Source organism: Nannospalax galili, unplaced genomic scaffold (assembly GCF_000622305.1).
Source record: "Nannospalax galili isolate Female #2095 unplaced genomic scaffold, S.galili_v1.0 scaffold2482, whole genome shotgun sequence".
In the NCBI taxonomy this organism is placed as follows: domain Eukaryota; kingdom Metazoa; phylum Chordata; class Mammalia; order Rodentia; family Spalacidae; genus Nannospalax; species Nannospalax galili.
This window is the reverse complement of record NW_008347234.1, coordinates 60,708-75,992: the sequence shown is the minus strand read 5'-3', so window position 1 is coordinate 75,992 and position 15,285 is coordinate 60,708. Positions and strand designations below refer to the sequence as shown.

Below are 15,285 nucleotides of genomic sequence, written 5' to 3'. Positions count from 1 at the left end.
GCTGAACCATCTCTCAAGTCAAGTATGTAATTAACAAAATATGGTGCTGGTATGATAGACACACCAATCAATGGAATAGAATGGAAATCCCCCAAATAAACCCATGAATAAAGGTAAAATGACCTATAAAGAGGCTATATAAAAGACAATCTCTTACACTAATCGTGTTAGCAAAGCTCAATCGTCCCATGCAAAGAATAAAATTGAACCATATGCAACTATCAGCACAGAATGGATTAAAGATAAGATCATCTCAAAGCTAGTAAACATATAGAAGAATATATAGGACAATAGCCAAGTGGTACTGGTCTCATCATAGTTAGAAAATGTATGATGCCATACACAAGCAACAGAGAAACAGATGTTGGGAGTCTATCAACAAAGAGCTTCTGCACAGCATAAGTAAACAGAGTGAAAGTAAATCCCAGGAAATAAGATATTGAATAAGGGTTTACTATCCATAGCATAAACCATTAATTATTAGGTAAATGAAAATTTGAAAGCCAATGAGATCACACCTCATACCTGTAGGATGCTTATTAATGAATGACAACAAGAAAATATAGCAAGAGGCAAAAATATGGAAAAATTGGAACTCTTTAAAAAGAAAATTATTTTACTTTTATTTATGTGTGTGTACATGTGTGTCTGTGTGTGTTCACACACATATGTGTATATGAGAGCAGAGGTCAGATGAGAACATTGGATTCTATGGATCTGAGCTTACAGGTGGTTGTAAGCATCTTTATATGGGTTATAGAGACTCAACCTGGGTCTTCTGGAAGAGCAGCAAGTGTTCTCAGACATTGAGCTATCTCCCCAGCCTGAGAAATTGGAATTCTTATTCTTGATGAATGAGAATGCAAGTTGTTGCAACCAATATGAAAAATAAAATGAAAATCTTCTACTTATTAATAATGATGTTATCATTTGGCCCACTAATCACATTTTTAGCTATATAACAAAACCTTGAAGTCCGAATTTGGGAGAAATAATTATATCTTCTTATGTATGTAGCAATCTTTTCAGAAGTTAAATTTTGGAAATACCGATCATTCTTCAACATATAAGTAGGTAAAAATATGGCACATTCATACTGTGGAATATTATTCAATGTTTTAGAAGAAATAAATTTTGCTATATGTGAAGATATAGAGATGATATTACATCTAAAGAAATTGGCAATGTACAGAGTGGCCAATACTGCATTGATCCACTGCAAGAAGTATTGAAAAAGGTAAATCATCATAAAACAATGATAGAATGTGGTCGGCAGGAGAAGAAAAAAATCATTTTCTATATAATGGCATAAAGCTTGGGTTATTCAAATCAAAAAAATTCCTAAAGATTTTATGTAGAACATTATGACTACAGTGAAGGGTCATGTACTGGTATTTGAAAACTTGTTAGGACATAGGTGTGGGATGTAGCTGGAGGGATTGCCATACCAGATCACAAGCATATTACTGAGATATGGTAATGAAAACAACATTGTACTGGAACAAAAAAGACATGTAGATCAATGAAACAAAATAGAAGATTCAAACATGTGTGCACGCAGTTACAGCTCCATGATATTTGACAAAGATACCAAGAACACACATTTGGAAAAGACAGCATCTTCAACAAATGGCGCTGGCAAAACTGGACCACCACATGTAGAAGAATGAAATTAGACCCATACCTATCACCCCAAAGTCAATTCCAAATGGATCAAAGACCTCAATGTGAAACCTAAAATACTGAAGAACACATAGGCAGTGTCCTACAAGATATAAATGCAGGAAGGGACTTTCTAAATTTGGCATCAGTTACTCAACAATTAAATTTTTAAAATGATAAGAAATACCTCCTACACATCCTTATTAATTAGGGAAATGCACATCAAAACTACTTTAATATTTTACCTTATCCCAGTTAAAATGGCTAAGATCAAGAGAATAAATAACACCAAATGCTGAAGAAGATGTGGGGAGTTCAAACCCTCATTCAGAGCTGGTGGTATTGCAAACTAGTGCAACCACTGTGGAAATCAGTGTGGGAAACTCTTAAAGAATAAAAATCTGTCATATGACCCAGTTATTTCCAGTAGCTCATCCTACTACAGAGACTTGCACAGCCATGTTTGTTGCTGCTCTTTTCACAAAAATTAAGAAATAAAACAACCTAAATGTCCTCAACTAATGAAGAGATCATGAAAATGTAGTACATTTATAAAATAGAGTTCTAAAGGGCAACAAAGGAAAACAAAATCATGAAACATGCAGGTAAGGTTCATGAAACTGTTATACTAAGTGAAGTAACAGACTCAGGAAAACAAGTGACATATATTTTCTCTCATTTGTGAATCTTAGCTCAAAATATTTAGATATGAATATATATCCTGATGTAACTGCAGGAGCCAGGAAAATGGAAAGGACCCATGGGAGTAAAAGGAAAGAAAGAGCCCAAGAGGGGGATAGAAGGAGACAGATGTTATCAAGGGGGAAAGTGTGAAAATGGGGATATTCAACAGGGAAGGGAGAAGGGAGGGTTATACAAGGAACCATGGGGGTAAAGGGGAAGAAGGATCTCAAGAGAGAAGAATAGGAGACAAGTGTTATCAAGATGGAAATGGAGAAAATTGGGGTACTTTAACTGGGGAGGCTTATACATGGGGAGAGAGAGGAGAGACAGATAATGCTTAGGTGACATGAAAAACTAAAGGGAAATATTTTTTACTGAAACATTCATATACAATACATATATGAATGCATGTGTATAGCTGAAGGCTACATTACAAGAAATACAGTGCCAGACAGGAGAAACCTCCCTTGGAGCTGTTGGTCAGGATTGTCCAAGAGACTCTCAAAATAATACAGGCTGTTGTCACAGACCTTGATTACCTTCCAAAACTTGAAGGTAATACCCTTTTGCTGGAGACAGAACATACTCTAGACAATAGTTAGAACAATCTAGCTGTACTTGATCTAGAATCTTCCTCCATGAAGACTAGATTTCATAGTTTCAAATGATATTGTGCAAGCTGCAAAGGAAGAAAATTAACCAATGGACCAACCTAGCTGTAAAGCCTAATAACCACAACAATGACTGGCACAGCAAACTATCTCTATTGGCTCAGTAGTTTCACTTTTATTTGGGAGGCAATCAACAGCTATCTAATTGAACTTAAAGCTCACTCAGTGGGAGGGAATTCATGTGTGGTAAATATCACTGTAAACGTAGCCAAATATTCATGGCTGGAGTTCATAGATCCTAGAGAAAACCCTATCTCTGTCATATCCCTAGACCTATGTAACTTCTTATTGTCCTAAATATGAATCCTTATATTTGTAGACAATTATACCTCTCACTGTTCATCAAAAAAAGCTTTTTTACAACAGACAGAGACAATTATAGAGTTCCACAACTGGTCAACTGCAGAGAGCAAGTGTCAGTGAGATGTCCAACTTTAAGTGACATATCCAAAATACAACTTCTACACCTAAGCCTCAGGGAACATAGTGGAACAGGGGGAAGAGAGAATATGAACATACTTCTCAACTCTCACCAGCAAATCCTCCTCCTGAGACAGATGGTGATTAACACAGAAAGGGACAACTGGCTAAAATAAAGAGAATAGAGATCGCAGAGTATGCAGCCCCTCAGTAGGACTCCCATATTAAACCTCTGACACCCAATTCTCATGGACCATTTTGGATGAGGTGGCAGAAAGGCTGTAAGATCCAGCAGTTGTGAGTGACAACAAGGAGATAGAGTTTTCCAAGCAGCCAGGAACTTGTTCATATGAACTTAGAGCAATGGTGGCAGCACGCACAAGACCCATGAAAACTCAAACCAGATAAAACCCAGCATAAAAGTGGAGAAATGGGTAAAATGCCCCAACCTTAGTTGAGAAAATATTAGTAAGTGCTCACTGCTGGGTGTGGGAGAGTTGGCCTTCTTTAAGCGAGTGATGGTAGGTAGGCTGACCTGGCTCCAGTGGATGGACTCACACTGACTGACATTAGGGGACATGAAATTCACTTCACAGGTCTTAATATATATGGCATAATGCATGAAATCTGGTTGGGAAGGCCATGGGCAGCTTTCAGATATGGGAGGGGGTCTAAATATTATTAAGATATGTTGTATGAAATCCACAAAAACTCAGTGATAAATTTTAAAAAGTGTTAAGCCAAATTCAACCTCATAAATGGCACTATATTATGCTTAGATGTTTACCAAACTGTAACAATATTTACTCTAGTTTGAGACACTCAGGGACTTGTGTTAATGTTTCTTACCCAAATTACTCAAAATCATCAATCTCTAATAAATACAAGGACTGAAAGTGCTGATGTTTCTTGATTGACTGTCTAAGGATAAGCTGGAATTAAAATATTAATTTAAAATGTTGTATTTTGCTAGTAAATGGAAATGGACAATATTATTGTTACTTTTTCTAGAGTCCCATTTTGCTTTTCTAGCCATTGAAATAGAAGTAAGATTTGGTTATGTCTATAAAGGTTGTAAGACTCTGATTTCTAATGGGTCTGATGCCTTGTTTCTATAACACTATTAATATTATGTGTATGAAACAAGTCAATTGTGTTAATTAAACCTTAAGAGAAATCTATATTGTCATCTCATTTCGTCTATAACGCAACTTTCCATTTACTTTTCCAAACTAAAATTGATGTAATAGCAATATATTAAAACTGATCAAGTCTGAAACCACAGGTAAAAGGTATAATAATTTAGATATTGAAGATCAAATTTTCCAAGAATTAAAGAAAGGCACCTATTTAGGAGGTCAAAGGTATCCCAAGATAAAGTATAATTAGGCTCTAAAGTTCTAATTAATCAGTGTCGCACTAATTTTCTTCCCTTTTCCCTTCGTGGGCACCCCCTGCTCCCCAAGGCTTCAAGGCTTGCCATTTGCCCCAGGGCGGCAGCCCCACAAACAGACTAACATAAGACATTTTTAGTTTGGGTTTCCTTTATGATAGGGAGTGATGGGGTGACTTGCAAAGAAACCCATGGTGTGGCTTACAAAGAAACCCGTGGTGTGGGTGTGCCATTTTGAGTTCCATATGCCTGGCCCACAGTCTCCGGCTAGCTTTCGCCCAGGTCCAGTGGGCCAGCGGTCTCACCCCAGGTCTGTAAATGCCCCATCTCAAGATGCCCTTGCCATTTGCCCCAGGGCGGCAGCCCCACAACCTTCCTTTTCCCATTCCATTCTCCAGCCACCGCCACAGCTCAGGCTTGCAGGCTGCTAGGCTCCACCCTTCTTCCCAAGGTGCCCTGTGCTTGCCAGTAGTTCTCAGGCTTGTCAGAGTAGTAAGTCGTTTCAGAGCTACAATCAGCCTTGCAGAAGGTTCATTTTTGAAGGTTCAGCTTCTGTTTGGAAACTTTCATTCACAGATTCTCCTTAGTCAAGCATCACATTTTGTGCATGCATGACCACATATTATTAGTAGTGTAGAAAATATTAATGCATCCCTCATCTCTCACCAGTGAAGCTTTCTTATAAAACAGAGTGTCATCATGCATACAGAAGGCCACAACAGGCAAAGTTCTAGAAAATAAGAGACTGAAGAGAGTGTGTCACTGGATAGGACTCCTATATTAAACCTCACACACCCATGGCTCAGGGAGCATTGCAGATGAGGAGGTGGAAATACTGTAAGAGCCAGGGTTGATGCATGAATATAAGGAAACATTCTTCCAGGCCCCTGGGAACTTACTCATATGAACTTGCAACAATGTTGACAGCATGCACAAGACCCATGCTGACTCAGTCAGACAAAAAAAAACCAGCACAGAACTGGGGAGAGGGGTAGCAACTATTGGCAACTGATTTCTGGGGACTAAGGGAGAGCTGATCTTTTTTAAGGGAATAACTCTAGATAGGCTGACTAGACCACACTGAATGAACTTGCACTGCAGAACATCTGGATACCAATGCTTGACTGGATAGGCCTTAACATGTATAACAGAGTGCATGAAATCCGATTGGGGGGGTGATGGGCGGCATGGATGTGGAAGGGGTTCTAAATTCAATTCAGATCTATTATATTAAATACACAAAAAAATCAACAAAAATGCACATAAAAATAAGTCTCCACTGTGTAGCCATCAGTAAAAAGAATTTCTGTATTGGACTGGGTCATCATGAAAGTGCACAAACAACAAAGGACCTATTAAGTGCTAAAATAAACATGGAAACATGCATAATAATAGAAATCAGCCTAACATTGCTTTTTCTCATTAGAATACAATCTTCAGATAGCAAAGTGATATCTTTTAAATGTGAAAATATACATATTCAGATTCTATAACCAGGTGTACTATCGTTTTAATCACATTAAGACAAAACTGTATGAATACTGGTTCCCCTCACCTCTCCATGCTCTCACTGTCCTTAGGAATGTTATTTTCTATTGATGAAGTGTCTGAACACTTGACAAGGGGGCGCAAATTGGCTGCACAACTATGCTCAATCCATGGGTTGGTGAGGACTGAATTGCTGGGGAATTAATTAGCCTTGCACTTCCATAAATAAATGACAGTTGAGTTGAAATAGAGGTTGCAAATATCCCACATCTCTCAGATAGTGTTTCTCTGGTGACTGTTCCGTACAGTTTCCAACAGACCTAGCCAGTTTCAGCCCCTGTTCTCCACAAACATAAACTACTATGTAATGCAGCCCTGTGCTGTTTTCCTTCCCTGTCTTACTGTCTCACTCCTATACTAATTGTTTTACTTAGTCTTTACTTTTAAAGTAAACTGAGCTCAAACCATTGCATTTATGATAGCTATTGAGAGAACCTGATTGAGCATATTCCCAGTTTGTAAATCTTCCCTTCACAGAAGCTCATGTTCATCCATTATCAGTACCACAAGGAGAGTACAGCTGATGACAGGGAACCTTTCAAAAATAAGAAGGCAGCCTGTGAATCAAGGAACACTTTATTCTCTCTTTTGAACTCCACAGTCAGATACATTGATACTTTTCACACTTAAAATTCAATCTCTGGACTATATTCCCTGAGGATAGTAAATTGTCTTTCAGGTGTTCACATACCCTCATTTAACCCTCATTTAACATCACATTAGAGTGCTAGTTTATCTGAGTATGGAAATCTGGATTGGGTAATTAGTTTTCTTCAGCCCTTTGAAAGTTATTTTTCTCCCCTAGCACCCTACATAGCACCTTCCAGCTTGATGACCCCGTGCCCACATCATACAAGCAGAACTAAATGGACTCAGTGAGATATAAAAAATAAAAAGAGCACATAATAGGGTAGGATATGTCTTGTGGGTTAGGGGAGTTGGAGGGAGGGAGAGGAGTGGATAGGATCAAGATACATTGTATGCATGTATGAAATTTCAAAGAACAAATAAATGTCAACTTAACAAAGGAAGTTGTTCTATTATCTGCCTACTTGTATTGTTTTAATGAGTATGATTATTATTTGCATGTGTTCTCAGGTACTTGTAAACATTTTCTTCTACTTGAATTTTCTGTGTTCCTAACAATATAATTAAATATTTATTTTAAAAATATAGCCCTCTGAGAAATGAGGTGAGTCTTTCCTGTAGAGGACTTATGTACCCATTTTTCAATTTTGATATTTATTTTTCTCCTGTTTTGTGGAATTTCTTTCTGAAACTTCACATGCTTCTTTATTGGAGAGTTAAGATCTATGTTGATGCTGTCTTTAACTGTCTTTCATGTTTCTATATTTCTTTATGAAGAAATATTTTGAATATTTTACCAAATTTAACATCATGATGTTAATTCTAAATTTTCAGTAATGTCAATTTTTATCCCATTTATGTATAAGTTTTGATAATAAATACTTCCCTCTTTACACTTTTGTTTTCTTTCATATTTATAATGCTGACTAATAGTTCTTTAGTTTTATTTTTTTACTTCTCCAATTTTATAGGTGTATTACCTTCATAATTTATAGATATTTTAATCATACTTATTGTAAATTTGTATATTATGGCATGATTTATTTTCTCTTTGAATACTGTGTTCATTTCCTATTGGCTGTGTGGGTTTTCTAATTTTTTGGAGATTCTCCCATACTTAAGGAGCTCCTATTTACTGGAGAGATCATCCCTGTTGGTACATACTGATTTGTTTTTAAAAAATGGTTTTAATCATTTTTACTTTATGTGTATGAATATTATGCCTGCATGTATGTAAGTGCATCCATGTAATGCAATTGTCATGGATGGCCAGAGAGGGCGTCAGAAACCTTAGAATTGGAGTTACTGATGGTTGTTAGCCATCATGTGGGTGCTGGGATTTGAACCCAGGTCTTCTGCAAGAGCAGTCAGTGCTCTTAACCACTGAGCCATCTCTCTAGTTTCTATATTGCTTCATCTTTATTAGATAAACCATCTCTGGCAATTTGTTTTGTAATTTTAATGGGTAAGATTTTTGATATTTATAGATAGTATGTTGGCAAGTCAGAATCTTTCCCAGATGCTTTTGTCCTGATACTTTGCCAAGTGAATAGCTCACTGTCTTTCCATTACTAATGGCATAAAGACTGGTTAGGAGACAAACTAACCCAGGACTCAGAAATTTAATTTTGTCTTCATCATAGCCAGGAACCACATGAGCCAAACCTGGTTCTGCCTGAACAATTTTTCTTTGCTTTCCCTCCAAGGATGCTGCTTTCTGAGCTCAACAGTTCTGGAGTCCACGGCACTCAAAGGATTCCAGGCTCAGCTCTCACCACTGTGGATCTCTGGGCCATGATACCTGTGAATCTATTTCTAAGTCCAGATCTGTGGTTTAGAAACAAATGGTACATAATCTTTATATGGTAAGAATAGTGGATCAATTTTTCTGAACTCTCTGTGTCTGTAGTCAGTGCTGTTCTTGAGATGAGCACTGCAAGCTTCCATTCTCACATCCTGGAAATCCCAAGCAGAGAAGAGATGATTCTACAGCTCAGGTCTGACTGTTAGATATGACTAAGCTGTTTACATTAATAAAGCCAGATGTAGAAATGCCCACCCACCCCCCAGGGAGGTGTCCTTAAGTGGACAGGCATGAATTTGTCTGTGGATATATAAAAAACTCAAGCAACATAAAGTAGAAAGAAAACTATGGCAGTCCTGGAGTAGGGAAAGGGCAATGATAGGGAATGGGCCAGTTCTTTGTTATTTCTACTAAAGGTAAAATAAATATATTTCACATTTATTTTCTTGCAGTACATCAAGCATTATACTAAGTGTTTTAAACATACTATCCTAGTAAATGTCAAGCCAACTCTATGAAGTAGATATTTCTGTTGTGCATATTGTTAGGGACTATTTTGTCTTAATTATTGTGTCAGACAGTTGAAAGAGACTTCTGCATAGTAGTCCAGAATACTTCAGCGTTTTGGTTGCAATATATGCTGAGAGATAAGCACTGTGTTTAGCTTATTAAAAACTAAAATTTACACTTCTGTGCTGTAAAGAAAGATGGAGTATTGTGGATAATATCAGAGATGTCCCTTCCTTATGTACACAGAACGAGTAGCCCTTGAGTTCTGTGGTCAGACATTAGGGATCCAGTTTGATGCAAACGCATTCAAGCAACCTCAGCTGTGCTTCCAAATCTCACTCATTCACTCCCTTGTATAATTTTTAACTCATGCATCTACTAATTAATTTTAATTTATTTCATAGAATAAGCATTTAAGAATTTCTATAAAGACAAAACCTGATAGATGATAAGAGGGTTAATGGAGAAACAAATAGCTTCCTGAAGAAAGTACAGTTCCCACTGGATACCGGCTCCAGTCTTATTTAATGTAACTCCTTCCTTATACTTGTCATTTTCTTCCCAAACATTTTTGAATGATTAACAACACTGATTTATCCCTTTGGAGCCCACCTTAAAGAACCACTGTTCTTGAGTTCAGTATCCTGGTTTAACTCAGCAGTATTTAGTAACAAAGAGGAGAACTTTTGACCACCTTCATCCTTCTGTTGGCCCCAATTCCCAGAATTAATCCAGAAATAAACTTCCCATTTTATACATTCATTAACATTTCTGCTAAAATCCTTTAGAAGTAGTTTGATGTGAAATAGCTGTTATATGTGGGTAAAATGGTATCTAGAACTCACGTAAGGGATACATATGTGGGTATTATTGAATGATGCTTTTTTATTTATGTACTTAATAGCTTATCATCTAATAAATATTTTCTTTAAGAAAAATACTACTTCAGAGGATTCATACTCTGCTAATCATGACTATATGTTATGAAGTTCACTAATTTATTCTTTTTCCCTTGAACTAGTGTTTGTTGGCTGCAGTCTGACTTTGATCTCTGGAATTCAGCATTAAACAGATTTAAATAATATACTTTCCCTGGTTATTGAAATGCAACATTTGAATCTTAAGACTGAAGAAGACATAGACATATAATCATGCTATGGATTTCTGTTTCAGAAACAGTACAATATTTGTTTCAAAACAAATACAAAAATGTTATTTTGAATGGTATCCTTGAATTCTGTATTCTGACAACCTCTGAAGATTATCTTTCAGAGCATTAATGTCCAAGAATAATGACTTCATGCAATGTACAAATATCATGAACTTATTATGAAATTTATGAATTTAAAATATGTGTTTTCATATAAGAATGAGGTTTATCTGCAAAGCAGTTGAAACCAACTTTATGAAGCAATATTACATGTGAATATATCTAGCATTACAATATTGATTAAAACATTGAATTGACATCTTTTATGGTAAAATATACTTCAAACCTACTATAAACTAGTCATGTTGCCAGCACATGAAGACAGAGGTCTTCATATAAAAAACTGTCCAAAGAAATTAAAAACAAGAAACAATTACAAGTAAATCATTCTTTGAAGTTGGAGGTCCAGAGAAAGTTTGACATGTTGAAAAAACAAAATTAATGGCTTAAGAACAGTGAAGAATTTGCTTTCCCAACAACCTTTTTAAATGCATTTTTGACCTCTTTGTTCCTCAGGCTGTAGACCAGCGGGTTCAGCATGGGGATGACCATGGTGTAGAACACAGAAGCAATTTTGTCAGTGTCCATGGAGTGACTGGAGCTGGGCTGTAGGTACATGAAGATGAGTGACCCAAAGAAGATGGAGACAGTAATGAGGTGGGATGTGCAGGTGGAGAAGGCTTTCCTCTGTGCCTCAGCTGAACGCATCCTCAGGATAGCAATGAAAATAAGCAAGTAAGAGTTCAAGATAACCAAGAGAGTGAAAGCAACATCCAATGTAGCCAAGATAAGGAGTGTAATCTCATTTGTGTAGGTGTCATTACAAGAAAGAGCCAGCACTGGGGGAATGTCACAGAAAAAGTGATTGATCACACTGGAATGACAGTAAGAAAGTTGGAATGCAAGGGCTATATGGACAGAGGATTGCAAGATTCCGCACATGTAGCAGGAGGCGACCATTAGGATGCACGTGGTACTTGTCATGGTGGTGGTGTAATGCAGGGGTTTACACACTGCTGCATGTCGGTCAAAGGCCATTGAGGCCAGGATCAAACTTTCAATAGCGACAAAGGCTACAAAGAAGAACATCTGGGCAGCACAGGCATTGTAGGATATGATCTTATTTCCTGTGAGAAATCCCTCCATTACTTTAGGTGTGACAGCTGTGGAGTAAACACAGTCCACCAGAGAGAGGTTACTGAGGAAAAAGTACATGGGAGTGTGGAGTCGTGAGTCCAGCAGAATCAACAAGATCATCCCAAGGTTCCCAGCCAGTGTGATCAAATAAACAAATGTGAAGACTATAAATAAAGGAACTTGAAGTTCAATGGCATCTGTTAACCCCACAAGAATAAATTCAGTTGCCTCTGAAAAATTCTCCATCAAAGTCAGTTGGGAGCGATCATGACAGATACCTAGGACAAGATGAGGGAATGAAAACCTTATGCTATCTGAATATCAACATGAAATATATAGTATGTCCAGGGTCTCTTGCTCATGGTTCCTCCTTTCTCTAGTGTAGGAGACTATGGAGAACATTCTGGGTGGGTGCAGGCATTCTGTCCATATGTAAGTGTTATGGATGGACACTGGTATTTTTCTGCTGTCAGTGGCTGTTATAGGTGGTCCATATGATAACTGTGGGGCTCAATTCCATTTGGCTCTTATAGGATATTTTATACTACACTAAACCATATAGTATTACTCTTGTTACTATTGTTACTACTTGTAATATCTAAAAATATTTTTAATCTAGTCTACACAATAATGTTTAATCCACAGAGAGCTCCATGTAGGACATGTGACCATGCTGTGGTATATGATTATGACAAAGCCAGGCAAATGCATTTCATGTCTGTGCGACATACTCCACAACCTTAAGACATACAGTGACCAAAGAAACGATCTAGGCATACTCAATTTTTATTTCTAATTTATGAGAGCCCTTAGTTGTATCTTCACCTTTAAATATTAGCACCAAGAAGAATATACATGTTCTGTGAGGGCACATTCTTAGTGATATCTTCACGTATACTTGCAGGTTTCAGAGTAGGAATATTTTTTTTCAAAAATTGATAAGCAAAACTGTACCTGCTTTCTTTTTATATCACAATCTTTCTTTTTCACATAGTCTGATGTTTCAGCTTTCCCACCACCAACCATGTCTTACGATTTGTGTTTGGAGAGAGAAGGAAAAAACAAGAAAAGGACTCACATTTGTCCCTGGAGACTTGGTGCTCTCAAACAAGCCATATTTGACAGGACATCTAGCTATTCTTACCTTCATGGTGGCTCAGATAACAGATGACTGTGCTATTGGGGTTACAGTATGAGAGGGCCTCTCTACCCAAGAAACATCTCTGATACCAGAATGTTGGGCCATGCTCATTTTTTGCCACCAAAGACCCTTCTTTTTCAAGGTAGGAGATGATGTGGTTTTATTTGGAAGAAATGTTGAGGTGAATATAATTCGCCCCCTGCCTCACAGGTTCTTCCTTTGGAGTTTTCTTTTTTTCTTTTCAGTGTAACCTTTGCCCTAACCATTTCTTAAAGGCATCTTATGATCCTTTACATGGAAGTCTGAATGCTCTAGAGCAGGTCGTAGGGTTCAAAGAACAGTGAACCATAAGGAGAAGATGGCTAACAACACTGGAAAGTAAAAATGATTAGACATTCTATTGTCCTTACAATTCTAAGTGGCAACCACCGCATATTTCAATACTTACTGTTGTCCTAGGAACAAAAAGAAACATGAAAAGTTTCATGTCCAGAGTATTGATCCAATGTCCATTTCCAGGGAAGCATTGTGCAAGAGACTTTCCTTTCACAGATGTGGATCTTGGCTATGGAACAGAACGGTAGCTTGTGCACTTGTTAATATCAAGACAAAGATGGAAAGCCCTGCAAGATCTCCCAAGATCTCCAGGGAAGCAGTGTGTGGATGTGGATGTCTCTGGAGGCTCATGTTCCCACACTGGCCCTTCAACCTGAGGTGGATGGAGACAGTAAAGTGTTTGCATTTGGATGAAAAGTGACTATGAGGACTTGGGGGACTAAACACTTAGAAGAATGAGCCTCTAATCATCAGGTAAGTTGGGCTAGAGCCAAGCAAGGGAAGAAAAATAAAATTCCGGCTGGAATCTCAGGGTTAGGCCCTCATTCAGCTTTGTCTCAGCATGGTTCTAGGGCATTATTTTTTTTCTTTCAAGTTTTTTTTTTTAAATAAAACAAACCACTTGCCTTATCACTGCAAATCTGTTCTGGGATTTTTCTCATTCATTTCCTTGGAAAATTTATCAACATAACAGCTGTATATATGTATTAATTTATGGAGGGGCAATGTTATGTTTTGATACATAAAGGCATTATGTACTGATTGTCATGTTAATCAAGTCCATTAGCACACACCTTATGTTGAACATTTATCTTTTTGTCATGAGAACATTCAAAGCCTTTTACTCTGGTTATTAAAAATATACAATATGATCCTTCTCACTAAAATCATCTTGTTGTTCAATAAGGTTAAGATCTTCCTTCTTTTTAAAATCAATGATATGAACCTATTTGTCTACAGTTACCTCTGATTACAAGTCCTGTAGTAGAATTCTTTCTTTTTCGTCAGTGTAGTCAAATGTAGCTATGAATTGGAGCTGTGTGGTCGTGGGGTTTGCCTGCATATTCTGCTCCTGCTGTAGCAGTGCCCTTGAGTATCTGACTTAATTATCTGCAAGTTTCATTGTAACATTTGTGAAATAAAAGGACTGAATGGATGGCCCCATACCCATGCACATATGGGCAGACTCAGTAGTACTTAATGATTTATTTAAAAATAAAATGATAACATGAATTTGGGAGGGGGACATGTTGGGGAGGATCTGCTGAAAGTTTCATGAGGAAATGGGGGCTAGAGGCCATTATATACATGTGTGAAATTCTCAATTAATATATTTAAATGAAAAATATTTATTATTTATAATTTATGTATATGACTTTTTCCTGCATGTATTTAAGTGCACCGCATGCGTGCAATGCCCATGGGGGCCAGAAAAGGACATTGTATCTCCTGGAACTAGAGTTGCGAACAGTTGTTAGCCACCATAATGGGTGCTGGGAACCAAACCCAAGTCCTCCTCAAGATCAGCAAGTGCTCTTAACCACTAAGCAATGCTGCCAGACCCCGATTTAATATTTTAAAGCATTAATATTTTGTATATCTTATAGGAGCACCATAATGACAGTACAAGATGACACATGTATGAAGCTAAGAATGCTGGGTAGTATAGACGAGAGTCAAGAGTCAATAAATGTAAGCATTATTTTATCAACAATTAAAATTTATTTAGCATGTGAAACAAAAATAGTGGTGTTCACATAATATATCTAATTCTCATATTATTCTATAAAGTTGGAGTAGGACAATGAATATTTCCACAAATTACAGTGAAGAGACACAGTATGTGTGTTATCTTGTGTGTTATAGTATATATATATACTCTTTCTACCAGGGTAACTAGCTAGGCTACATGTTCTAGAGGGAGCAGTTTCATGTGATATAGTCTTTCTTAGCCTGAGCATTTGAGTGAACATGTAGAAAGAAACTTCACTTCCCTAGACAACCTGTATTGGACAGAAGTACCTAGTTAGAATTCCATCACTGTTACATGGAACCTTGGATTTTAGGCTTATTTGTTGCTACAGTGTGACCTAATCTGCTCTGCCTAAAACTGTGTGTGTTTGTTGTTGAGTATTTTTTAGGCTCACAAATTCCTGGACATTGCTCCTTTTAGCATCAATT

At 37.3% G+C, this 15,285-nt stretch overlaps 1 protein-coding gene across 1 annotated transcript; it reads right to left on the bottom strand.

Moving 5' to 3' along the window:
- Nucleotides 1–10,928: 10,928 nt before the first annotated feature.
- Nucleotides 10,929–11,876, bottom strand: LOC103742690 (olfactory receptor 5B12-like). The gene has a single exon (XM_008843768.2). It carries the CDS (start codon nt 11,871–11,873, stop codon nt 10,929–10,931), a length of 945 nt encoding a protein of 314 aa, XP_008841990.1. The 5' UTR covers nt 11,874–11,876.
- Between the last annotated feature and the right edge of the window lie 3,409 nt (nt 11,877–15,285).

Coding starts and splice junctions, on each gene's coding strand:
- LOC103742690 (XM_008843768.2), bottom strand. CDS start 11,873: ATGGAGAATTTTTCAGAGGCAACTGAATTTATTCTTGTGGGGTTAACA.